General features: G+C 39.0%; 1 protein-coding gene across 7 annotated transcripts in view; it reads left to right on the plus strand.

Annotated features, from left to right (window-relative positions):
- Window positions 1–27,770, plus strand: part of arb2a (ARB2 cotranscriptional regulator A) — a 343,893-nt gene that overhangs the window by 125,634 nt on the left and 190,489 nt on the right. For 6 of the 7 annotated variants that reach the window (XM_057832297.1, XM_057832294.1, XM_057832299.1 and 3 more), the window contains one exon: window positions 19,295–19,516. The exons of the other annotated variant lie outside the window; for it this stretch is intronic. In XM_057832297.1, coding sequence (XP_057688280.1) covers window positions 19,295–19,516 — 222 coding nt within the window. The remainder of the gene's footprint in view (window positions 1–19,294; window positions 19,517–27,770) is intronic. 7 annotated transcript variants of the gene reach the window in all.

Here is a 27,770-nt window from a genome sequence, read left to right on the forward strand (position 1 = left end):
GATAAAGTATCTGAATCTTTTGGAATTTCTCATATTTCTGCATAAAATAACCATCAAATGTGACGGATGTAAAAACAGTGTCTGCTTTAACCTAAACCACCCAAAGATTTATAGGTTTTCATATTTTAATGAGGATAGCATGCAAACAATGACAGAAGGGGAAAATAATTAAGTAAACCCTCTGCCTAAGGAGTCTTAAAGTTTTAAATTTGAAACCAATTTTTACCAATTTATGTCAGGTGTGTGCCCAATCACTGATGATTGGTTTAAAACTGCCCTGCCCACTGTAAAACAAACATCTGGTAAGAATTGTCTTGATGAGAAGCATTGTCTGATGTGCATCATGGCTCGGTCAAAAGAGTTGTCTGCGATCAAGGATTGTTGATTTGTATAAAGCTGCGAAAGGACACAAAACCATCTCTAAAAGTCTGGATGTTCATCAATCGACAGTCAGGAGAAGCCGTCTACAAATGGAGAGAGTTTGGCACTGTTCTCTCTCCCAAAGAATGGCCATCTACCAAAGATGACGCCAAAAGTTCAGCGCAGAATACTCAAAGAGTTAAAAAAGAACCCTAGAGTGTCTGCTAAAGACTTACAGAAATCACTGGCACAGTCCAATATCTCTGTGCACACATCAGCTATATGTAAAACTATGGCCAAGAATGGTCTATATGGGAGGACTACATGGGGGAAGCCACTGCTGTCTAAAGAAAAACATTGTTGCTCTTTCATTGTTCGCAAATGGCACTAGGACACTCCACAGAGGTTTTGGTAAAATATTTTGTGGCCAATGAAACCAAAGTTGAATTGTTTGGGAGTAATACACAACGACATGTTTGGAGGAAAAATGGAACAGCTCACCAACGTCAACACCTTATCCCCACCGTGAAGCATGGTGGAGGGAGCAACATGATTTGGGGCTCTTTGCTGCCTCAGGGCCTGGACATCTTGTAATCATTAATGGAAGAATGAATTCAAAAGTTTATCAGGATGTTTTGCAGGAAAACCTGAGGCCGTCTTTCACACAGTTGAAGCTACAAAGAGGACGGATGCTGCAACAAGACAGTCATCCAAAACGCAGAAGTAAATCAACTTCAGAATGGTTTCAGAAGAACAAAATACAGTGGTACCTCGACATACGATCGCTTCCACACACGATCTTTTTGACATCCGACGTAAAATTTGACTCGCCATTTGTTTCTACATCCAACGACATGCTTGAAATACGACGATTTTTGACTGCGCCGCACTTTCTTTGTTTTGCCGGAAGACGGGACGCATGGCTGATTTTCTTTTGAGAGAAATCAACACTCGATCCAAAAAGGTTTGTGCAGGTGGAGAAAATAATTAAAAGGTGACGCTTACCATTGAAATGAAGATGTAAATGATAGCAAAACTTAAGCATGGTGTGGTCATCAAGGAACTGGGTCGACAATAGGGCTGTAGAATGTCAATCTCGGCCAGCTTCGGCAGGTTTCTAATCATTCATTCCATCAACTTGTACAACACCGACGCCAGCATCAAAACAGAAAGTAAAATAGAACCGCGTTCTCTTGCTCAAGGTAATGTCAGCCCCGCGGTGCGTTCAGGTACAGCAAAAAAAAGTCCGCCACATTACAAGCCGATTCGTTACATTATTAGAGGTATTATTATTATTATTATTATTACTATTATGATATTATTATTATTGTAATTATAACTCATAATTTATTTGTTTTTCTCTTTGTAATTGCTATTTGCAATAGTAACAGCAGTATTTATTAAGGATTTAGTGTAGGTTTTGGGCTGTGGAACGAATTAATGGAATTATAATGTATTCTTATGGGAAAATCCTGCTCGACATACGACCATTTCGACTTACAAACAAGGTCCTGGAATGAATTAACTTTGTATGTAGAGGTACCACTGTACACGTTCTGGAGTGGCCAAGTCCAGACTTCAACCCCATTGATATACTGTGACATGACCTAAAGACAGTGATTCATCCCAGGAATCTGACTGAACTACAGCAGTTTTGTAGAGAAGAATGGGCCAAGATTAGTCCTGATCCATGTGCCAGACTGATCTGCAACTACAGGAAGTGTCTGGTTGAAGTTATTGCTGCCGAAGGGGGGCACAAAATAAATGTGAATGTTCACTTACTTATTTTTCCCCCATCTGTCATTGTTTTGCATACTATCCTCATTAAAATATGAAAACCTATACAGGATGTTTGGGTGGTTTTAGTTAAAGCAGACACTGTTTTTTTCATCTGTGTGATTTTGACAAAGATGAGATCACATTTGATGGCTATTTTATGCAGAAATGTAAGAAATTCCAAAAGGTTCAGATACTTTTTCATACCACTGTACTTGGCACTTAGCCAATTAGCCGAAAATTAACTATATGTAGCAAAGTAATACCTATTATTAACCATCCAGTGCTGCCAAAGTTCTCCAAAATGTGAAAACCAGTCAGCTGTGACAAGCTAGTGTTGACAATGATTCAAAAAATGTATATAACTGTGCAAAGGACTGAAAAGTTAAACTTTCATTGGGTCATAATATCTAAAGAAACTATATAAAATACCGCTAATACTCTATAAGAACATCTAAATTGAAAACTGATGCATACAGAAACAGCTTAATGGCAAATTTTAACTCAGTGACTGAAATTTGTAACCAATCAGTTTAAAAAAAAAAGAAAACAAAAAAATTGGTTATTTCCAACAGTTGATGACTTCATTATTATGTTGAGTCTCATTTGTATCAACTATTTAGGGAAAATCTGAAACAGTATGTTTTAGACATTTAGACTGGGAGGGCGACTGAACGAACGTGCCACAGCATTCGCAGCAAGTCTTTCCGATTTTCGGGGCATTTACAGGTAGCTCTCTCTTCATTGTAGGGCATTTACAGGTTACTTCTTGTAGGATTTGAGTCACTGCCTAATCATTCTTGGGTCAGGAACAGGAATTGACCCATAAATGTCCCAAAATCAACAGGAAGTCACTGATAATCACTAGCAAATGACCTGAAATGCCCTTAAATGACCTTAAACTCATTGGTTGCCATTGACCGCCATACTGTAGATGTTCAATCCGTTTGAAGTGGGAGGGAAGACAGCGAATGAACGGATGTTTCACGCTCTCAGTTCAAATAAATTGGACCTCTGCTAGTGATAAACACATTCCAATTCACAGCAGAGGGATGAAAAGAGCTTGTTTTTCTGTTTATTTCTTGTATATAATATAATATTGGAGAATTATGAAAATATTTTCTAATGACCCCCCCCCCCCAAAAAAAGTTCATCAAGAGGTGGAAAAAGCAAGCTGTTTTTAAAAAAAATCTTTTTCTTCATATTATAAAGATCACTATATTTCCTTCAAATGTCGACTGGATTTTCATGGGAATAGACTCTTTATTTCAACCTTCTCTTATATCTGTTCTAATCGCAGCACATTCGAGCTTTCAGCAGGGTTATTCCCATTTTCCTCCATTTTCCCTCCTTTTTTTGTTGCCTCTTTTCCCTCGCCCTCTTTCCCTGATTTATACATTGAATAGTTAGGCAGGAGTGCAGGGACACACCTATCATTCCATGATCTATATCTCTCTATGCCCTCATTAAAAATACATGTGTATGCTTAGGGGGAACAATATAGAATTTATAAATCAAAATGCTAACGGCGTCAGAATAATCCTCTCTTGTCTTTATTTCCCCATAGCTTTCCAGCTATGGGCTCAGACGTCTTTCTGTGTGTGCATTATTTGTGGCAATCAAATGTTTTTACGGTCTGATTGAAGTATGTGTTAACCTCGAGAGTTCAATAATTACAACCATTTTCACCGTAAACTGTTTCATCATTTGCTGCCAATGATGACAATAGGGTTGGCTTTGATAATTAACTGCCAGCCTCTTGGACATCTATTGTTGTCAATGGCAGTGTATCAGTTAAATACGCACCTATTCAAGATTGCATCCATTTTCTACCCCACTTTTCCTCCCAAAGTTTGCTGGTTAGGTACATGCTAGTCTGATTGCCAGCCAATCACAAGGCACATGAAGTCAAACCATCCCAATCACATTCACATTTAGTCTTCAATTACCTTACATTTAGCAACTACCCAGCCACAAGTAACTGTTACATGTTTATTATTAAAACAATTCCATACCATTGCAAACCAAAACTGTGATAATGACATTATTGAAGGCAGATTTTTTTTTCTCTCTCTGTCCTAATTCCATTTGATTATACAAAGCAAATATGTTTCGAAGTTTCCTCCAAAACTTGGTGTTAGAGAAGCCCATTGGCGGGCAACTATGTGTTTGAAAAAACAAACAGAAAATAAAAATGTCAGCATAGTTTCAACAAACAAACAAAAATACATTTAATATACAGTGGTTTCTCTACATATGAATTTAATTAATTCCAGGACCTTATTTATAGGTCGAAATGGTCGTATGTCGAGCGGGATTTTCCCATAAGAATACATTTTTAATTCGATTAATTCGTTCCACAGCCCAAAAACCCATGCTAAATCCTCTATAAATACTGCAGGTACAAATACAAATCGCTATTACACATAGCAAAACAAATTATAAATACAAATCGTAATAATAATAATAATAAATTGGAAATAAAAAAGCGTTTTTATTGTTCCCTTTAGTAGTTCCGCGGGGAACGTTTTTGGTTTAGGAAAAAGCTGGAGGTTGTTAGTTTTTAGCTATGTCCATGCTGGTTGACTTGTATGTAATGTTGCTGTTAGAATGTCATTAAAGCATCACAGTTTGGCTGCTTAATTTGACACACTCCTGTCCTGCTCCACGCCGCAACCTTAACTTATTGAGACTGGTGAACGGAGGTCAGAGAAGACGGTGGGTGGAGGTCACTTCATCCTTAATTTATATCAGCAAAAGGTGTTCCATCTCCTCCGAAATACAGCAGTGCTACGACGTTTAGAGTGGAATTGTCGTACCCTTGGATGCTTTGACCATTTTGATGGCTTCCATCTGCTTGAGAACCTTTGAAATCGTAGACATATTCCCGCCATATTATTGAGCCAGTTCACTGACGCGCACACCACGCTCATATTTTTCCATCATTTTCTTCCTAATTTCAATTGTAAGCATCACCTTTTCCCTTTTTCACCACCTGCACTAACCTTCTTGCAACCTTTATGTTGATTTCCCCCATAAGATAATCTGCCGTCTTGCGGGGAAACAATGAAGTTGCGACGCTATCGAAATCGTCGTATTTCAAGCACGTCGTCATATGTCGAGACAAATGACGAGTCAAATTTTACGTCTGATGTCGAAATGATTGTATATATAATATTTATATATACTGTATTTACATTCGGATTTCGAGGTACCACTGTAGATAATATGAATTCCTTTCACCTCTTAAAAAAAGTCCATTACCTTAAAAGAATACGTGGAAACATGCCCAAGTGGTACGATGGGACAGGGGCCAAGAAAAATCTGGTGGCCCGCCAGGCCAAGAAAGCAATACAGCAAAACAGGTAGTTAATAGTGTTAGCTTTACAGCATGATTACCTAATTAGTTCTAGCATAGCGCTGCAATACTAATTAACAGAAACACCAATATGCTTGTTATTTTCCCCCCATTATCTATATGTGATTGGCCAGCAACCAGTGCAGGGTACCCTCCCTCCTGCCCATAGATAGCTGGGATCTGCTCCAGCACCTCCATGACACTCATGAGAATAAGCAGTATGGAAAATAAATGAATATCCTGTGTGTAGATTAGGGATGTCCCAATTGCATATTTTTACACCCAAGTCCGAGTCACCTGATTTTGAGAGAGCCGATACAGAGTCCCGATCCAACACCGAAGAAAAGTCTTTTTGAACAAAAGTTCTAAATATGTGGCAGTACTATAATTCCTCTTCGGCTTTTTCCAGGAATATTGTGGAGTATAAAACAACAACAACAAAAATACATTATTAAACACCTATGCTTGCTACCTATGAACATAGTGGTGCTATTTTTCATTGTTTCTTAAATGGCATGTTTTAAGTTTTCAATTTCTACAAATTAAATATTTTTTTCTTCCATCACTGTTTTATTGGATTGTTAAAAATTAATTAGTCCCTTTTTTTTTAACAAAACTGGACATCACTGTTGTTTTCGTCAACGATGACAACAATGAAAACATTTCGCCGACAAATTTTTTCATGACGCTGATGTGATGATGACGAGCTAAAAACGTGTACATTTTCTTATTATGCGTGTAGTAGGTCAGCCTGCATTGTAGCCGTGTTTGGGTCGTGTCACTCATGTGCTGCTCCTCTCCCTCACTCTCCTTACTGGAGTTTAGGATTTGAAAGTTTCAAGATAGGCTGCGCTCAATCTTGTTTGTTTTGAAACACAGATTTGTTTTCATATCTTGGCAAGAGAGAATTTACAAAGTTTGATCTAGCATTTAAAGTTCTGTGCTGGGTGATCATCACACACTAAATAGTGTTAGCATTATGTTCATGTTAGCAATAGCATAAACTTTAGCATGGTGAGCGTCCTCTTAAATTCTCAGATTTTTTAATTATTTTTTTTTACATACAGTTTGTGGCCTCTAGGTGTGTTTAATTGAAAATAATGCACTGCTTTTCCTGCCGAGTGTATCATCATAACAAAGTCCGCCCTTGAATTTCACAGACGAAAACTAGACAAATTTTTTTCTGCATTTTCGTCGACGAAAACTACACGAAGATGAACACATTTTGAAAATGACTAAAATACTACAAAGACAAATATGTATTTTTGTCCAAAATACTGAGACAAAGATGAAAAAAAAGCTGCCCAAAACAACACTGCTGTACATATGTTTTATTTGGTAAAACTGAGCCTCTAAATTTAACAGTTGTGAGTTTACATTCTGTGTTGCATCTTTGCTAAAGAGAAGCGGGGAAAAAAAGCTTGACAAATGACTCTGGTAACATTTACTTGCACAATCGATAGCTCTGACAATTTCCACCTGGACGGTGATTAATGCTCCATCCACCCCCACAAGCCTCACAGCCCCCACCCCATGCCTGTGCCTCCCTAATGTGTGGTGCTGAGAGCAGATGAAGCAGGCACCAGAACTTTGTGTGTGTCAGCGTCTGTTGTGTAGATTGTGTGTCCACGCAGGTGCTCTCTTGCCTACTAGTGCCCTTGCAGTCACTTGCGAGAAAAAGACATACCCAAACCGGCTGAGGCGCTCGTAATAAATGAGTTGCCGGAGTAGTTTTACGTGTGTCATTTCTACTCGTCTTTCTTTCCACCAAGGTGCTGAAAATAGAAAGGTCGGGAGGAGCGAGACAGGAAACCGAAAGAAAGAAATGTAAATGTGCGCATGAAAAGAAGCTGATGCATCAGGGATCAGAAGCTGTGCTATTCTCTTCACTTCCTCCACCCCACTGTTCCACTTTGAACTCATTTATAAATATTCAGCTCCACATATAAACAATTTTTAAATGAGCCGAGGCATCCGTGCCAAGGTTAAAAACCCTGCTTCTTATTACCGACGCGAGTACTCGACGGTGAGAGTCTAATTCCAACCTAAACAATTTGCGCTCATTAAGATCAAGAGAAAGTTCATCATTATCGGCCTTTCTTATTAACTTCCGTACGAGAGGAAACAATGACTGTAGCCTTTGAACTTGAATTTAAAGATAATTAAATTTGAGCTAAATGTAATGTAGCGCACTATAATGAGAATAAGCGGGATAGAATATGGACAAGGTGATGGGAAGCTGCCATTTTTTTCTAGTACTTTTACTATTAAATACACTTAAACAATGGTATCGCCTCAACCTGTGATTAAATATTTACATTTTTGTCAAAAGGTTTGAAGGGTTAATGAACCAACCTGCAATTTTCCAGCTTCATTTGGTGAAACACTCTTACATCCACTTTGCATAAAAATATTCTCCAGTGGAATACATGGTATTGTATTTACAAACTTACACATTTAGAACATTTAATCAAACTTGAATTGTTATGACATCTAACTGATATGCAACCTTTAATAGCTGGACAAGTAAGATTTTAACATTGTTGATGCACACATATCCCAGCAATCTAAACTGTAAAATAATAATAATAGTAATTGTGGGAAAAAAAATCATGTAGCTCTTGTCATGCTTCTGCTGTGAATTTAAATTAGTTTGTCAATGGTAGGCATCCAATCCATTTGAACTGGGAGGGTTGGCAGCGAATGAACACTGCCAAGTTCAACTAGGCCTAGTTCAACTGGATTGAACGACTACTATTATTGCCGTTTTTTTGCAGCCAACTCGAATGAAAAATTAGTGGATTTTGACAGTTTGGTTTAACAAGTTGCAGAAAATTGACTGCCAATAAAAAGTTTGAATTCTCCATTGAACTTTACAAATATTTTCTAATGTTAGAAATAGATATGTGTTGTTACCGTAATGTTTATTCTGTTTTTGTTGTTATGTACGTTAACAGCAAACTATTAAGTCGTACAAATATTAGAGTTGTCCGATAATGACTTTTTAACTAATAAACGATATCCTATTGCATTTTAGTTTGGATACATCTAATGGTTAATAAGCATAACTGCTGTGTTAAGCTGTAACCAGCCCTTGTACAAAGGCAGAAGGCTTATACATTCACTTTGAAGGCAACATGCATATTGGCCCAAAATCCATAATGAAAAACCGATGTTGATATTATCCAATATCATTTTAAATGCTTTTATCAACTCAATATACAATGACAAGGTGTATATTTTTGGCTAATTTTTGCTTTTAGAGGTGCTATATGGAGTTTGTCTCTCTTTTTTTTTTTAAATTCGCGACTACCACCTCTGGCCTAAAGCGTAACTGCAGACTGTCTGAGCACAAATGTGAAGCAACTAGCGTTTGTTCCATCAAATCAGCACCAGAAACGTAAAAACAGCAAATGTAATTGTTTAGTGCGCTGCAAATTTGTGTCTTAATAAGATTCTTTCTTAAATCGAGTCAAATAATTTTTTCTTCATCGTGTTTATAGTGTTAAAGACTACCTAACAGATTGATAATGTGTAAGAGTATTCCACTTTAAGTAAATATTACTGTATGTTCTTATTAAACCCATGCATCCAAAAGTTGGTAATTTTTCACTTAGATCAGAAATAATTTGCTTTCAAATGTTTTGAACAATATCTATCCTGCCCATCGGACTTTGTGCGTCTCATGGGGTCTATGGGCAGTGGGTGGGACTCGGCTGGCCTGGACGCTCTGCTTCTCTGTGTAATGATTGGATTATTTGTCTGAGGCTGAAGCCCTTTTTGATTGACAGTGAAATGACTCAGAATGAATTGAATCAGTGATTTTGTCGTCCTAACATCCACAGGAGGCATTTTTCAATGTTCATTCTGTTGTTGTGAGGTAAACCGGAGACTTTCATAATTATCCTAGCGACGATTGCTTTGTTAAAAATGACTTTTGATAGATTGAGCCTCTATTTTTGGTGTTTTTTTCTATTGTATCTGCTTGTGTTTGGAGACTTGACTTCTGGCACAGTAGTTTCTTTCCCTGAGCTGATTCACTCCACTGTTACAAAGCACTCACAGGCGGACACACTTTGAGCTTCCTTTCATTGAAAGACCAGCATCCGCTACAGGATCACACATTAGTTAACTTGTTTCGTTACACAAATTGGTTAAGACATTAAAATGTATTATTTATTCACTTTTTAAATGCACTGTCATTAGCATCTACAATATTGGGGATTAGCTGAAAGAAATACAATGGAAAATGCATGTGTTCCTAATATTGTGCATGTGTGTGCATATAGTAATGCAAGTGTTTTGATTTCTCTTGCTGACCATGCGTTGTTATTGTAATATCTGCTTTTTGTGCTTTCTGGTCAGCCTTTCTGCTTCGCCTTTGACGTGAAGCTGTGAGATAATAATATTGAGTAGTGTTTAGGTGCTCTTTGACAGGTCCCCTCTGGGCATTCATATTTATCAAGAGGATGATGGATTTTGTCCTGACAGGCTGATGACAGTCCCATCTCGTATCCTCTCACATCACCCCTAAGATCCACACGTCTTTTCTTCACCCCTGTGGTACAGTAAAGTACTCCAGTGCCCCCTTTTCTTTGGGAAACATAGGAGGGTCTTGGGTTAGAGGAGTGCTGTGTTGGTATGAAAAAAAGGGGGCACCGTGACCAAATGTGACAGTACTGTGCGATCTGTGTGGTATGTCAGTTAAAAAAGAAAGGGAGGGAAAAGAAGGTACATTGATTGGGTGAAGAAAAAAAAAAAACTTGTCGACAGTCAAGGTCACATGAAGCAGGGTGGCCCTGTTTGAAAGGAAAAGCTTATACAGGATTGGTTCTTATTAGTTCTGGTATTATTTAACTGTCTTGCCTATTTAAGTTTTTGCTTGCAAACTATATGACAATCCATCCTCTAGACTCACCCCCCAAATTGTGTTTTTGTCAGTCATTGTGTCTGGTTCAGGTCTCAATCCTTCCAATCCTTCTTATCCCATTGATATGCCATGCCGAGTGACCCTTCCCCTATTGTCAGTCAAGTCTATGCAGAGAATCAGACCCTGCATATTACTGAAACAAGGAAGTGAAAGCTGCCAAGGAAAGCGAAACAAAGAGAAAAATAGAGTGTGATACCTAAAAGGAGATGTACACCCGCAAACTCTGCGATGGCGAGTACGTTTAAGATGCCACTATTCAGTACCATGATCATTCACAGCTGTCCTCATCCGTGACACCTATCAGCCATGCTTTGTACCTGTCGAGTGTTGTCCTTTTAGCCCCCTGCTCATGGCATGAGAGCCCTCACATCAAAGCTAGGCTAAGCTCCACTCGCATAGATGAAACATCCTATTGCTCCGGTCGCATTTAGACGCATTTCATTTCCAGCGCCATTGGTAATAAGTACAGGTGCTGCTGTCTTAAAGGAGATTGGGGGTACATCTTATTTACTCACTGTTTTGTTGGCAGCATCAGACACAGATGTTAACTCATACACTGCCACTGCCAGCAATATACGTACCATATTTTTCAGACTATAATTCGTACCTGTGTATAAGTCGCACCAGCCAAAGAATGCACAATGAAGATGAAAAGTAGCACTGGATTATAAAGGCAGTTTCAAACTAGCGGCAGCCAAGACAACCCATTTATTGTGTACTGTATGTGGGAGGGAACTTCTCGGCGAAAGTGAGGTTTTTGCCAGTGCCAGGTTTTTGGATGTTGCGGAAAGTCTTGAGTGAATTTTCGCAGAGGTACGCGGACCAAAATAGAAACTTTTTCTATTTTCACAGCGCTTCCGCACTGATGTCAGTGATGCATCCAATAGCAGAGGGACAGGCACACTGTTATCTGTGCTATCAGCCTATTTCGGCTGACGGACACAGGCAATTCACGGCCGACGAAACCTTGATAAATGTGCTTTTTTAAAGCTTCGCAAGCTCAGGGACACTGGAAAAATGACTCACACCTCTCCTTGCTAAGCTAAAGGAGATCTCGATGTGCGTTTGTGTGGAAATGTAGTTCACGAATAACAAAAAAACTCTTAGCAAAATTTGTTAAACTCTTTACACAGCTATCACAATGCCCCAACTCCTTAAAATAGGAAAAGTTGCTGTTTTCTTGTGCAACAATGAAAAATAAATGCATTGGTGGTTGGGACTAGTAAGTATGCTTGCTTGTGTCCACCCGCTTTTCAATCCCTAACAGAGTGTACGTCAGCTTACTTCCCGTTTTGTGCTTGCCATGGGCCGCTGTTTAACACTGCCATGCGGTTAGTGTGAAACAGCCTTAAGGCTGAGTTATGCTTCTGCGGCAGACCTACACCGCCAAGCCAGACCCGATTTACGACCCTTGGCCGTAGCCTGACGTGCATCTCCTCAATTTCCTGGCTTCGCGTCGCGTTGCGTCAACGCGTTGAGACGTGACACAAGTGGACAGTGATTTGTCCGCTCAGACTGTTGTTTCCGGTTCCGAAATTACCGCCATTTTCAAACATTGTTGTGCTACACGAAAAATGGACCAAGCCGAAGAGAGTATCATCAAAGAGGTACAGCAAGTACGACAACCTCTACAGCAGGGGTGCTCAGGGCCAGTCCTCGAGAGCCCCTATCCAGCTTGTTGTCCATTTCTCCCTCCTCCAACACACCTGACTCAAATAATCAGGATCATTATCAGGCTCCTACAGAGCTTGCTGATGAGCTGATGATTTGATTCAGGTGTGTTCAAGGAGGGAGACATGGAAAACAAGCTGGATAGGGGCTCTCGAGGACTGGACTTGGGCACCCCTGCTCTACAATCTACAACAGGGGTGGGCAAACCGGTCCTCAAGGGCCGTAGTGGGTCCTGGTTTTTGTTCCAACTGATTCAGCACAGACCGTTCAACCAATAAGGTTTCTGCTGAAACAAAAAGCACCTGACTGCGATCAACTGATTGCGCTTGCAAGACACCAGATTGGTTAAAAGGTTTTTTCTTGATGGGTTGGATCAGAAACCCGCACCCACTGCGGCCATTTGTGGAATAGTTTGCCCACCCCTGGTCTACAATGTCTCCTCAAGACATTATAAAGATTGCCAAATGGCAAACAATTCGTGAACATCCACATTCAAGCATTCCATCTTGCATTGTTTATTTTCTTTTCTCTCCGTTTTTTCTCCGTTGGCATTGTGCAATGGGAAGAAAATTAGAGGAAATCGACAAGCGTCCCCCAAAACCGTACAAACACAATGCCACACCCCTCTTGTGGCTTGGCGGTGAATTACAGAGCAACGCGTTCCCTTGCTGCGGAACTATCGAATGCTCATTGACGCCGGAGCATAACTGAGGCTTTGCGTCACGTTTTTGGCGGTACAGTTTTAATTGATCAGAAACCAAGAAAAAACATTCGATGTTGAAGTAATAATAGTACAATAGAGAACAATGGGCTAAATAGGCATCTATTAATGTCACATATTAACCGTTTTTCAGAAAACTATATCCTAAAAAAAAAAAAAAAAAAATAACCGGCTGTTGGGGGTCAAAGTGTATAAAAACATATAGTATATGTTACACTTGAGTTTTAAGTCGCAGGCCCAGCCAAACTGTGAAAAAATGCAATTTATAGTCCAGAAAATACGATTAATCAGTTTTGGGCTGATAAATAAAGTGTTCCCAACTCTTTTTTTAAGGGACAATTCGAAATCTGTAAAACTGGTCGGTTTGCATTTTCATCTGCATGCAGTCGATTAAATATTACATTTTTCTCCAACCCTAAGTTACAACAGTGCTAAGGTTGTTGATGTGTTTCCTTAGTTTGAGTCTTGTTAGTGGTAAAATGGCAAATTTGTAATCTAAAACATTTTGTTATTAGTGTAGATCTGGTTCGTGGATGAGTTAATTGAACTGAAGGAGAAAATATTGATATTTGGACTTCTTTGTTGTAGTGGATGAAAAACTCCCAATTGAACCATAAAGGGAACCCATAAAGGTCTCCGTTAAAACAACATCATCTTATCAAAATTCCAAAACATCTTTTTACAAAAGAAAAGTGTTTTTTTTTTTTTTTTTTTTTTTTTTTTTAAGAACTTCTCTTGAAAGATTCCCATTGAGATTAGATGGAAAGTAAAGGTCTCTCCTCAGTGATGAGACAAGCTGGTTTCCGTAGCAGCGGCAGCCTTTGTTTTGCTTTCTGATGCGGGACAGGCCGACAAAGGAGTGCTAAGGAGCGTCCAGAGCAGGGTGATGGAGGTCGGGGTTCCCTCCCATAGCGAGGTCGGGGTAACCCTCTTGACCGCTGGCCCCGGGGCATGGACTCAGTGTGGTGGTGGCACTGGGGCACCCACGGGGCATGGGAAGAGGCTCAGCCTGCAGAAAAGACAAGACCAACCCAACGCCAAATGACTGTGTGTGTGTTTTCTTTAGGACAGTGCCGTTGTGTGTTTTAGCACAAAGGCAACACGACCCCAAACGGAACAAATGTGCGCAAGGGAGATTTAGTCGTACAAGAAGCGGGGTGACCCAAGGTTTGCGCCATGCAGTTGTTTGAGATTCCGACTTTGACAGCACATCACAACACAAAGATCAGATTTAGACACATTTTGTATCCGTGTGGGTAAGAATTAACAGTTAGCACAAAACACAAAGGGCCGAATGACCTCACTTTAGAATAGTTTTAAAGGATTTAACTCTCACCAAATAAGGATTGAACTTTTAGCCTTGTGGGAGAGGCGGTGTGGAATGTGGAATTTTTATTCTGAAAATTTAAATGTGATAGACTCATGTTTGCGTAAAAGACAAGAACAGATCAAGTCGCTGAGCATCTGTCAGCGGCCTTGACTTCAACGTAAACATCTTAGTGTCATTTAATGATGGACTCTGACCCAAAAGTGAACATGGCGGCGCTGCCCCTCCAGGCGCTGACAACACAGCGATGTCCTTCTGGGTGATCGCACAACTGAAAGGGTTAGTATTAGCGCACTTAGGAGCGTTAGCCTATCCAAAGCAGAGGCTATAGGCCGAGGCTGATTGTTGGCATTAGGCAGAAGCTACATGATCCTCAGCCCACTTGAGGTTAGCATCAGAATACTGAAGGGCGGGAAGGGTTATTGATGAGTGAAGGGCCAGGGTTAGGGAACTGAATGCTCACCCTGCTTGTAGGCCATTGAGGGTTAGCCACCGAACATGTGGACCCTTTTTGGTTGGACTTTTAACTTTTACCGTAGGAAAATCAGGATTAGTGGAAAACAGCAACAGAGAGATGTGATGGCGTTTGATATGTGAATCTTTGATTGCTACTGTTATATATGGTTATCAAAAATATCGACAAGTATCGATCCTGAAATGTGCCATCTCTATACGATATTTAATTTTTAGTGTCGCTGTGCCTGTGTGAGAGCAAATACATGAACAATTCATTGTACTGCACTGCACAAATAAATATTTTGTCGAAAAAAAACTGATTTTTCCAGCATTTCCTAGCGATGGTGAATTAGGCCCCATCATGTACAGTATTTTATAACAGGGTTGTCCTGATCACATATTTTTGCACCCTAATTCAAGCCCAAATCACCTGATTTGTAGGAAATTCTGATACTGAGTACCAAACGATACCTTGGCAATTTAGTTATTTATTTCATAATTTTTTTACAAAACATAATTTTGTTTCTTTTGACAATATCCTTGTCCATCTTAATTATTCTTTTGCTTTGTAGCCATCCCCAAAAAATCTTAAAAACACAGTCTTTATCCATCCGATTCCAATCTTTAAAAAATATTTTGTCTTACAACATTTTAGTTTGTTGTTTTTTAGCCCTTAAATAAAAAAGAATAACTTAAAAACCTGATCTTTTTTTTGTTTTTTTTACCCAATTCCGATCTTCCGAAAAATGACGTGCTCAGGTCCGGATCGGGGAAAACCCTAATTGCTGTACCTCTGGATTATTTTGTTATTTGTATCCCTTTAACTCATTCACTGCCATTGATAGTGATAGACGTTAAATTTATTTGAACTGGCAAGGCTGGCATTGAGTGATCATGTTTCACTTACAATGACGGCAATAGACATCCGACCCAATTTGACTACTAGTCAAAATTGATTGGACGTCATGGGCAGTAAGTACTTAAAAATAAACATAAATAAATGCACTTTTAAAACCTGATCTTTTTCGCGATTCCGATCTAAAAATGACATGATCGGGCCCGATTTCCAATCGGGGACATCCCTATTTGATAAATAGTGTTTTCAATTAAAACACCAAATTATACTGTATTTTTTCTAGGAAATACAGGGAGTATAAATCCATACCAAATCTTACTAAATTGTTAAGATCTGTATTTAATCAACTTTTTATTGTTATTGTCCATGCCCATTTGTTCATTGTTTTTCTTATGAATTGATTCCTCAGCTATGTTATCAGGCTGCCACCAGTGGGCAGTGCCACAATGCTGGTGTGGATCCACTTCAACTGAATGCCTGCGTGTATCTTTCCTTCCCTGTTTCATCTGGTCATCCATCAGTACTCAGATGTCTTGAACGCTGTCTGTGTGCAAATTTGTCTGTAATATCAGTGCCCCCAATCTAATCTTGGTATTAGATTATCACTCAAAAATCAGAAAAATATAGATGAAGCTGCACTTAACAGTCACTTCCTTAAATTATGCTGCTTTCCAAGGAGAACATTATTTCCATCATCAAAGCTAAAACGACTTCATTGCATTTCAAATTGTACCGATACCCAAATTATCATATAAAGCAATATTTTATTGAAAGTGTATTATCATGTGCAGTAAAAGATACATTGACTTGAAAAGAAGTGAGAATCAGACTAATTCCATCATCTGAATAAGTGGAAATGTGTCATTATGCTGTTGTCGACACACGACAGGTGCTAAGGGAAAGGGTGTGTGGCAGTTTTGATGGCGGTTTGCACAGAAGGGACACACAGGGAGGACAAGCAAGCTGCGTTAACACTTATTAAGGAAGAGAAGATGTGTGTGATGCTTTGAGAAAGCAGTGAGGAAGCTGAGAGATGCCACCTCTCTTAATTCCCTCTCACATCCCCTAAAGGTATTTCTCTGTATCTCCCATTCTCCTCGGTATGTGCTGTCAGTGTGTAAACTACAGTCCGTGTGTGTCCATTTGAGTCTGGTGGGGGTTGTATGTGTGTTCACATTTCACAATATCAGTTGTTTGTGAACCACCAAAGTGAAACAAGATCTATTTCCTGCTGTACTCTCAGAGTGCTCGTGACAATAAACACAGTTAATTAAAAATGTTAGCAAAGTTGAAGAAGTCACAGAAGAGGCTACACAGAATCTTTTTTAAGGAGACATTTAGACAAAAAGTCACACATTAATGTGTATGTAGTTGGAGAGACTGCTGAGTGATGCTGGGATCGATTGAGTTTGATATCAAGTGACATGTGGCCTTTGGAGTCTCTAAGTGCTGTCCACTGACTGAAACTGCTGTTGTGGAATTCTAATCCTGTAGTTATTTGGCAGACTTTTACCTGCAGCAATGTTTGTTCTCTCTTTGATTTGAATTTTATTCACAGTAATCAAACAGTGCAGGTCTTCTCTTTAAAATTCTTGTCTGACATACAGCTGGAGACCATTTTATTTTACGGCTTTTGCCATTTTTATCCTGTAACCTAAAAAAAATAAAAATACAGCAAATGCTCTAGTGAAATTAGAACTGATAGAAAATTCTGCATGACATACATAGTGTCTATTTACACTTTCTTTCCTCCATTCATTCTCTCTAGAAATGATCATTTAAAGTTATCTTTTGGGAAGGACTTTATAGTAAACTGTTATTAAATGGTTTATGTTGCCTTATTAAGTGTTTGTTAACAGTTTGTTAAGCATTCATAATGAGGCCTTATAAAATAATTGACCTATTAACTGTATATCAGTTATTTATACCTACACATTATAAATTCACAATATACCATTAACAAGTTATTAGTAACTTATTAACTAATGACTTATTATGTATCAGTTGATAGTTAATTTATGTTATTGGGACGTTATTCTTAAGTAATTGTTTATTGTTAGTAAATGAGGCATAAGTACAACTTTAAAATAAAGTTCCAATTACATACATGAGTTTATAACTAATCCTTAATTTATTAACTCAAACTTTACAAACCAGTTTTGAATACTTTGCTAACCATCTACTTAACCTTTTAACAACAGCAAATAGGTTGAACAAGGTCATGGTACAGAAATTTGATGTGATATTTAAAATATCAAATTTTTGTACCTCAAGATCGTTCCACCCATAGGCCTTTCTGTGTTCTGTACTTTACCAAAAAACTCCACAGATGAAATGTTGAGCATTTTGTTTAATGCATAGAAACACACATGCCAACCTTCAAACATATCTATAAGGCATCTTTATAAATGTTTAACAACCTGTTGACAAACACTTAACAAGAAATCATTTATTAATGGTTTAGTAATTATCTATTAACTAGTTATAACACATTTATTATAAAGTGTTACCTTTGGTTATTCATGTTTTCATTTCATTAATGAATTTCTGTTTTGAGGTACAGTGATCCCAAGGTATGCTGCTTAACTTTCACGCCCTCAGTGCATCGCAGATTTTTTCAAAATATTTTATTAAATAAGAGTTCTAAAAAATGTGTATATACTGTATTTACTTCTACGTATGTATGTACACTTACACACACATATCATATGAGTGAGAGAATGAGTATATAGTTGTATTATACATTTTGTATATTATTTATATTATTCATGTTTTATTTTCATGTTTCAAACTATTCTTGAACGTTCAAATGATAACATGCATTTATAAGGTTTTATATACAGTACACTGACTGATATTGTATGTACAGTAAACACACACACACACACACACACACTCACACAAAAAGTTCAACAGATAGGGATGGGGTGACACTACTTCCCAGTTTTTTACATTTTACGCAGTTGATTTTGGTCCCCGTTAACAGCGATAACTGTACTTCTTCATTTTGCATTATGGCACAATTTCAGGATTCACACGTGTCCTTAAAAAGTCATAAAATTGATTAAAAATCTGGATAATCAAGGTCTTAAATTGTCCTAAATTTAAAGGAAAATTGCAGTAGGTATTAAATAAATTTCCAGTTGATGCCTTTAATGCCAGTGAAATCACGCCGTAAAACTTCTAATGGTGTGAATTTATTTTATTAGTGGTTGTGCTATAGATACGAGATTTTGGGAATAATAATCTGCATCCCTCAGCGTACATCAGCGACTTGAGTTGTCGCCATTTCCTGGTTATTCGCGGTTTTAAAGGTGAGCAGGAAGAGATGGAGGGCTGGGGAAGTGTATATTTAACAAAAAAGGGATGGAAGATGGTTTGTATAATAAAAAATAACAACAGTACCCAGTGCAAAAACTTGCAAAAAGACATATTCGTTAGGGACAATGGGGGTCAAAGCCGCACATGAGGGGAGGAAAAACACCAGCGGTCTGTGGCAGCTGTTCTATGTTTGTGGTTGTGAAATAAAATCTTTTTTTTTTCTTCATCAGTAATTGTTGTGACATGTTTTGATCTGAAATTATATTTTCAAGGTCTTAAAAATGTCTTACAAACCATTAGATTTGACTTTTAAAATGCTGCAAGAACCCTGTACTTCAATATTCAGAGAAAATGTAGACCAATTATCTCTTGTACGATGAACACTATTTTATGACTAAGAATAATGAACAGAGAGAAAAATGTCAAACAAACCACAGCTTAAAGGTTTAGATGGCGCACGATCGATGACACTGTAAATTTAATATGCATTGTCTTACGTTGTCTCTTCTCTGTTTTAGGAGGGCTACAGTGTGATAGTATTAAACCCGAACGAGAACCACCTGGAGGTGGAGAAACCGTCCGAGCCTTCCACGTTTTCGTCCTCTCCGACCGAACACTTCGACGAACCTGTCGAAAAGAAGGAACGCAAAGATGACAAGGAGGGCAAGAAGAGGAGAGAATTTTACGAAAAGTACCGCAACCCGCAGAAGGAGACGGAGACAGAGAGGATTCCCATACGGGTACGTGGTTTGTTTTTTGTCGAGGAGGGAGGGAATGTCATTTTGAAATAGGAAGCAAGGATGGATTGGAGGATAGGCGATGGTTCGAGCGCGCCGATGAAGGTGGGAAAATCGTCTGGATGAACTCTGGAAGGGACAAAGAAGAGTGAAGGAGTGGGAGGTGTCCATCAGAGAAGGCAAGGGAGGAAATGTTAAGTGACTCGGAGGAAGGGAGGATGGGAAGCAGAAGGAGAAAGAGAGGCTCTTGTGTGGTCAGCCTGTGTGTGAAGAGGTTGGCCAGGCTCCAGTCGCCTCTCAGTGAGCAAGTGTTAACCACATGGCTACCTCCCTCTCGCCCTCTTTTTTTTCTCCCTCTTTCCCTCTCGCGCTCTTCCTCTTCACGATGACGGCGGCCCGGTCAGTCTTTGTTGACCACTGGGATTATTATCTCTCCGACACACACTTTGCAACAGCGCTGCGAAATTCTTATCATGTGACGCCGACTGCATGCAAACACACATATTAACAGATGTGCATACACACACTTGCTCTGTGGTCAAACAAAGGAAGTTACCCTTTTAATGAATGTGTTTCCATTGTGCTAAGATAATTGAGGCCAGACTAAAGTGGGGAAAAAAGCAATATTGTTCGAGACCGCTTTTGTTTTACTTCTGCCAAATTTATTATTCGCTGGCATATGAAGACGCGGACGACCTTGATTTTATTCTTTAATGGCTGGAATTTAAGTAACTAGCTTACAATTTGATTCAGCCTTTAAGAGCAACACACTTTATTAGGCTTGGGTTGAGTCCCGACTCCCAACATATACTTTACATTTAAATGAATTAGTTATGGTAGGGAAAAATATGGCTGGAGTGTTTTTGAAAAGCACATAATTGTTACTGGAAAGAAATCTAGTGTGCCGATAATTTTGGGCAGGCCAGAAAAGCCATGTTCTGTGTGTTTAAAATGATCCAGATGTAAAGAAATGTAGAATATAAAGGAATTATAGCTGATACTTCATGACTCCTTCTTCTGACTGGCTTTTAGATCGATTTGACGCTCGAAAACCGTATTGTCGAAAAACTGATTTGAATAAATGATTTGTGATCATCTTGATTAGAAGGATTTGACGTCTATTGTCGTCAATGGTGCTGAAAAATGATCATCCGCTGCCAGCCAGCCTATTGTCATAGATGCAATTAAATTCACATTTTGATGTTGAATTTGTGTCGCCTCCCCCCATACTTGCATATAATGTACAGCAGACAAGATCAAATGCATTTAGCCAAAGGCAATATGCAGCGGTTGTGTCTTTTTCCCAACCAGTCTCCATTACAGCTCTGTCTAGGTAGGTGTTGACAAAGTTTAACACAGTGAGTAAGGGGTTAGGAAATATTACAAGCCACATTTTCTAAACTGCAGAGAGTATCAGATTTTATTTGAGTTAAGACATTTATCAGTTGAAATGTTTCTTTGACAACCAGGTCAAGTTAAAACAAAATTAAAAAAAACACAAGACAGTGAAGACAATATACAGTGGTACCTTGACTAGAGTTGCAGTACCATTCAGAACTTCCTAAATTCCAGGATGTCATGCGCAATCCGGGACTGCTGGCAACCCTATTTTTTTTTACTGTAAATACCTAACCTTAACATACGGGTTTAATTCGTTCCAGGGCCTGCTTTTTATGTCAAAATGGTCGTATGTCGAGATGGATTTCCCCAGAAGAATACATTAATAATTCAATTATAATAGGGTCCGCAAATGCAGAAACAAAGTTGGACCTCAAAGCAGACTACAACTGAGGGATGCGTTTAAGGGTTTAAAAAATACAATGGTATGAAAATTATCTGAAACTTTTTGGAATTTCTCACATTTCTGCATAAAAAAAAACAGCTCACCAACATCAACACCTCATCCCCACCATGAAGCATGGTGGAGGGAGTATCATGATTTGGGGCTGTTTGCTTCCTCAGGGCCTGGACAACATACAATCATTAATGGAAGAATGATTTCAAAAGTTAATCAGGATGTTTTGCAAGAAAACCTGAGGACGGATGCTGCAACAAGACAATGATCCAAAACACAGAAGTAAATCAACTTCAGAATGGTTTCAGAAAAACAAAGTATACGTTCTTGAGTGGCCAAGTCAAAGTTCAGACTTGAACACCATGAGATGCTGTGTTATGATTTAAAAACAGTGATTCATGCCAGACTTCCCAGGAATCTGACTGAACTACAGCTGTTTTGTCGAAAAGAATGGGCCAAAATTAGTCCTGATCGATGTACCAGACTGATCTGCGGCCACAGGAAGCGTCTAGTTGAAGTTATTGCTGCCAAAGGGGGGGCCACAAAATATTAAATGTGATGGTTCACTTACTTATTTTTCCCCCTTCTGTCATTGTTTGCATACTATCCTCATTAAAATATGAAAACCCATAAATGTTTGGGTGGTTTAAGTTAAAGCAGACACTGTTTTTCATCTGTGTGATTTTGACAAAGATCAGATCACATTTAATGGTGATTTTATGCAGAAATGTGAGAAATTCCAAAAGGTTCAGATACCTTTTCATACCACTGTACAAAGAAAACACGCGATCGTGGAAAAGCGGAATAACAAAATGGGTCCCTGACAGAAGGTCGACAGGGATCAAGACTACTAAGCCCAGGGTAAACCAAGAGAGTAGGCAGAGAGTTAATGGGACAACAAAATTAAACACTAATACGTGCTCAAGGTATAAGAATTCAAAAATGCAAATGTAATGTGATTCGAAAGTACAAGGTATCGAATGGCAACCAGCAAGTTAATATCTCGGCACCCTTTACTTGGATTGCCTGGGTTTAAATACAATTTTGATGAGCTGGAATTGGCGGCAGGTGCAACGTCGGGAACGCTCCCACAACCGGCTCTGTAACAAAACACAATTATTCATTAATAAATACATGTGTCGATTAGACACATTTAAAACAAATACATTATAGGTAAATAAGAAATTTTAAAAAAGCATTTTTACTGTCACCTGTACTTACTGGCAAATGGAGGTCAAGATTGTAGACATATTCTGGCCGTATTTTCTTGCCAGTTTACCCCTGGCACAACACACTTTTATTTTTCTATAATTTCTTTCTTCAGTTCAATGGCAAGTGTCACCTTCCTATTTTCACCACTACTACCGCCTGCACTCTCCCACAAGAAAATCCAACGTGCTGCTGTCTTGCGGGTAAACAAGAAAATTGCGACCCTGTCATAAAACGTCATATTTCGAACATGTCATCATATGTCGAGACAGATGACGAATCAAATTTTATGTCGTATGTCAAAATAATTTTATGTCGATGTGTTCGTATGTCAAGGTACCACTGTGTACAGTATATACTGTATGTTATTTTTTTCAGCAGTACTTTTTTTTAAATTTTTTTTTAGTAGAACTCAGGTGTTCATGAAGTTTGTCACACAGTTGAGAAGCTCACTGTGTTTGTTTCTGCAATCAATAAGATTGCATCTGATAACTTGAATGGGTCAGGAAATCTTAACTCTTTCAGTGTCATTACCAATGATAGTTGTCCATTCATGTGGTTCTTTTCATCTTGAATTTCAATTACTTTTCAATAGTAGACATCCAATTAGGGTTGCTAACTGTCCCTTAAAAATGATATCGTCCCACATTCAGAAACAAAAGTATGCACGCTCAAGCAGAGAGAATGTTGGTGCCAGGATTAGCGTTCAGGCAGCATAGAATAGGATTTGAAGATATCAACACGTACAAGTGATTCACATATTACAGGGTTCTACACCTCACATTGCTGATTTGCGTACGCTCTACCCCGCCTAATCACATCTGTTTTTGACTCACCCCCCTCCTCTTTCTCCTCAGCCCCCCACATGGTGTCCACGGGAAATGCAATTAGCTAACGATAACACCACTATCAGAGGTAGTGTAGGTGTTCAATGTATTTCTTGTTGCTGTTTGTTCTTCTCATCTTCTGTCTCTGTCTCTCCTCTTCTATTTTCCTTTCTTTCGCCCCGTAGGTCTTTCCTGCTCGCTGCTTTCTTCTAATAAACGAAACACAATGAATAATCACAACTGAGTATATCATATTCCCATGTAATACGCTAAAACTGTTCAGACCATAAGGACACGGAGATACCCTATATTCGTGTCAAAGCAGCGGAACAGGCCAGTGTCACTAATGGGATGGAGGAACCAGTTGTGTATTGCAGACACAGGACTTTATTGATGTTGGCAGGCAAAGGAAACAATCAGGTCAAGTGGTAATGGACAGTTGACATGCTAGCGTATGCTGAAACGCTGACGACCTGACACTGAATGCTATTTGTTTGTGCCATATATACTTTTCTCAATTGTTCTTTGTGACATATTAAGGAGCGCACGGTCCTTATGATGGAAACCTTTGTGATGCATGAGTCTGTTGCAATATAGTGGCATACGACTTTGTGATGGAAGCCTGATGCAATATCAGGCAATATGCTCACACTTGAGTGCACGTGACAGCAGGTTATAAATAAAAAGAAACAAAAGTTTGCTTTGTCATGAAAATAAAAAAATATATATAAATATATTTTTTTCAAGAATATTGAGGGGAACGCATTCCCCCGCATCTCTTGCTTTTTGAGCAATGAGCTGACAGAACAATGACAATCCCGCTCATCTCATTGGTCGAGGTACTGTCACGTGTCATGATGATACCGGAAGACAGATAAGAAGTTGGAGTGAAGCTTGAGTAAAAAGCATGTTCTAAAGGATGATCGTTTGTTTTCTTGTTCTTCTCTGTGTACTTTAATTTCACTATTTGTACTATATTTTTGTGGTCTGTCAATGTTGTATGCATTTCCACATTATATTTGGAATGATAATTTGCTGAGGGGACTTTGAACGTACCTCAGTTAATCAAAGTTTGCTCTTTTGAAAAAGTATTTTTAAAAACGGCCAAACACACATAAAAATGCTGAGGATCTTAAGGATTAAATTATACAGTTTTAAATTAAGCATGACAGATGTAAATTTTGCTCTAGTAATGTTATTTTATTAAAAATTGCCGATAATTATTGTTTTTCCTTGTGCTTACCTGTATATCACTTAAAGACGTATGCACCTAATTAATTCAGGTTTGAGTAAAATTTTATATTACAGTTATGAATTTAAAAAAAAACTAATCAGGGTTGACGGTTATTAGGCCGGCCAGCTCTACCAACGAAGTCCAATCCATTTGAACTGGGAAGTTTGGCTGCCATCCTTCCCATTTCAATGAAACGGACGTCTATCACCGTCAGTGGCAGTCAACAAGTTAAAATAGATGCGTTCACTCATGTAGAGTAAGTTTAATGATTGTAGGACTGGTGTGAATTGGTCCAGTTTCCAGAGACCAGAAAATCTGAGCACCAAAATTCTTGACTCGCTGCTTTTTTTCCTTTTTTCAAAAAAAATATTTTCTGACGTGTCAACACAGTCCAATTAACCAAACTGACCACATGCATTGGTCCCTAAATGCTGGCTTTGCAGGACTCGGGATAAAGCCTAATGACTAAACAGGTTGGCTCTATGTCAGTAACCCTTGAATTTTGATCTTTGACCCAAAAGTCAGCAAGATGTGAGTTTGTTTGACCTTGCCTCTGCCAAGCACGCTCACTCCTCCACTGCTCTGCCTCTGTCCGCACTGAAGTAAGCTGTCACACATCCGCAGTTACTGGCGCACACACACACTCTTTCAGACAAAAGATTGAAGGAGGAGGGGAAAAAAAGCAAGATTTTGACAAGCGTGTGTTCTTGTGTGTGTGCTTAGCCTCCTCCTTTACCTCTGTTAGTCAGGGTGGGTGGTGGATCAAATCAAACCTCTTTAGCCGGCCTGTTTTCATCTTTTTGAACAGAACCCACCCGAGGCACGTGCATTCACACGCATACAAACCTTTTTGTTCTCCGCACCTCGCACTTTTAACTCACACTGAGCTCCAAGACCACCTGCACACCGCCATTCAGTATTACACTCGCTCAAATATACACACCTCCGTTCATTATCGCGTGAATTCAAGCTTCAAAATGGCCGCTTTGCATAGAATGCATTAAAATACAATCATAAAACGGTGAAATGCATCCACGTTTTTAACTTGAGTGAGCCGCTCGCACCGTTAATAAAGCTGAAGTGATTAATATGCTTCCTTACACCCATTAATAAGTTCTTCACTGCTTTTAAGGTTCCTACTCTTTAGCCTTAGGTCCATAGTTTGCAACCCCTCAACCTTATCTAATCCCTCTTCTCTCCTCCTGCGTCAGATCACACACTAGCAGCCCATGTTTAGGGGGGATGTTTGATGGAGTAAGGAGGGATGGGAGGATATAGAGAGTGGGATGCTGATGAGGGGCAGGGGGGCGCTTTCTTCGCACTATGCCATATAGAAGTTTGGGAGTTCACTTTACTCTGAATTTTAGCAGTAATCCAGTTAGCTATTTTCTGTCAGCCAAGCGGAGGAATGGAAGGAACAAAAGGCACATTCATGGGCTTAAGAAGCTTCCAAAGAGTTCACCCAAGGCTGGCTGGCTGGGATTAGGCCAACAGGCCCTGGAAAAGTGGAAGGGGGGAAAAAGAGCAAAGGGGACAAAAAAGACAGAGCTTCATCTTTCTTTAAGCAGCATTTATATTTATAAATGGAAGAATACATTTCTTCCCATTGCTATTTCATATCATTTTCTTTTATAGATTCACACATCTCTTAAGAGATATGACAGATTCACTCGGATAGCATTTTAAGGCAATCTGAGGCAGCGTCTGTTCTTTTCCCTTCTACTATATTCAGCTTCAAGGACTCATCTTGATAATCAAGACTCGGGAAACATCAAATGTTTGACATATTTCTGCATTTCAATTATACATTTGCAGTAATATGACAATGTTCTCGAGAAAGTATGGATTTGAGGGAGTTTTTTTCTCTTAAAAGACTTGGTTAAATTCAATTATACAAAACAGATCTAGTTAATGTGGCCAGGGAGAGGGAAGTTTGGGGCTCTATGCTGAAACTGCTGCCCCCACGACCCGCCTTCGGATAAGCGGTTGAAGATTTTCACTTCTAGCGCCGTCAATGGCTCTGAACCAAGAACAGTCACACTTATGTGGGCATTCACAGGTCATTTCCTGTTCAATTTAGGGCATTTACAAGATACTTATTGTTGATTTTTAATCACTTCCTGTTCAGTAACCCAAAATCGACAGGAAGTGATCTATAAATGCCCCAAATTCAGCAGGAAGGGAACTGTCAATGCCTCAAAAGGGAAAGGAAGTGACCGGAAATCAACAAGAAATGAAGTGGAACGCCAACAAAAAAATCTTATTGCCTGGCATTGGCTGCCACTGACGGCCATAGATGTCCAATCCATTTGAAGTGGGAGGGATGGCAGCAAATGAACGAATGTTCGTTCTGCCACCATCACAGTTCAAATGAACTGGACGTCAAATGGCGATAAACTCATTCAGATTCACAGCAGAAGGCTGAAAATTGCTTTTTTTGTTTCTGTTAGTTCTTTTGTAGAATATCCTAGAATGATTTCCTGAGCCATGTGTCAATAATTGTTATATTGCCAAATCAGGAAATCATCATCATCGAGAGCCTTGTATGGCAAATCATATCATATCATATCATATCATATATCATATCATATCATATCATATCATATCATATATCATATCATATATCACATCATATCATATCATATCATATCATATCATATCATATCATATCATATCATATCATATCATATCATATCATATCATATCATATCATATATCGTGAGGTACCCAAAGTTCTCACACCGACAAGTAGACGTCCAATCCATTTGAACTGGGAGGTTTTGCAGCAAATTAAAATTTGTTCAAATGGATCGGATGTTTTATGCCAGCTAATCCCAGGCAATGAGTTAATTTTGAGGCATTTGATGTCATTTCCTGTTAAGTGTTGGTCACTTCATTTTCATTTTATGGCATATATGGGCCACTTCCTGGTGATTTTGTGTTATTGAAAAGGAAATGACTCAAAATCAACAGGAAGTAACCTGTAAATGCCCTAAATTGAACAGGAAGTGACCTGTAAATGCCCACAAAAGTTTGAATGCTCTGGTTTCAGTGCCTTTGATGGCGCTAGATGTCCAATCCAGTCCAAACAAATTGGACTTCTAGCACCGTCAATGGCAGCCACTGAGCTAACAAAGACACTATTCTAATGGAAGATTTTGATAGCAACCTGCTAGTTCCTTTTTTAAACAG

This window comes from Corythoichthys intestinalis, chromosome 3, assembly GCF_030265065.1.
Source record: "Corythoichthys intestinalis isolate RoL2023-P3 chromosome 3, ASM3026506v1, whole genome shotgun sequence".
Taxonomy (NCBI): domain Eukaryota; kingdom Metazoa; phylum Chordata; class Actinopteri; order Syngnathiformes; family Syngnathidae; genus Corythoichthys; species Corythoichthys intestinalis.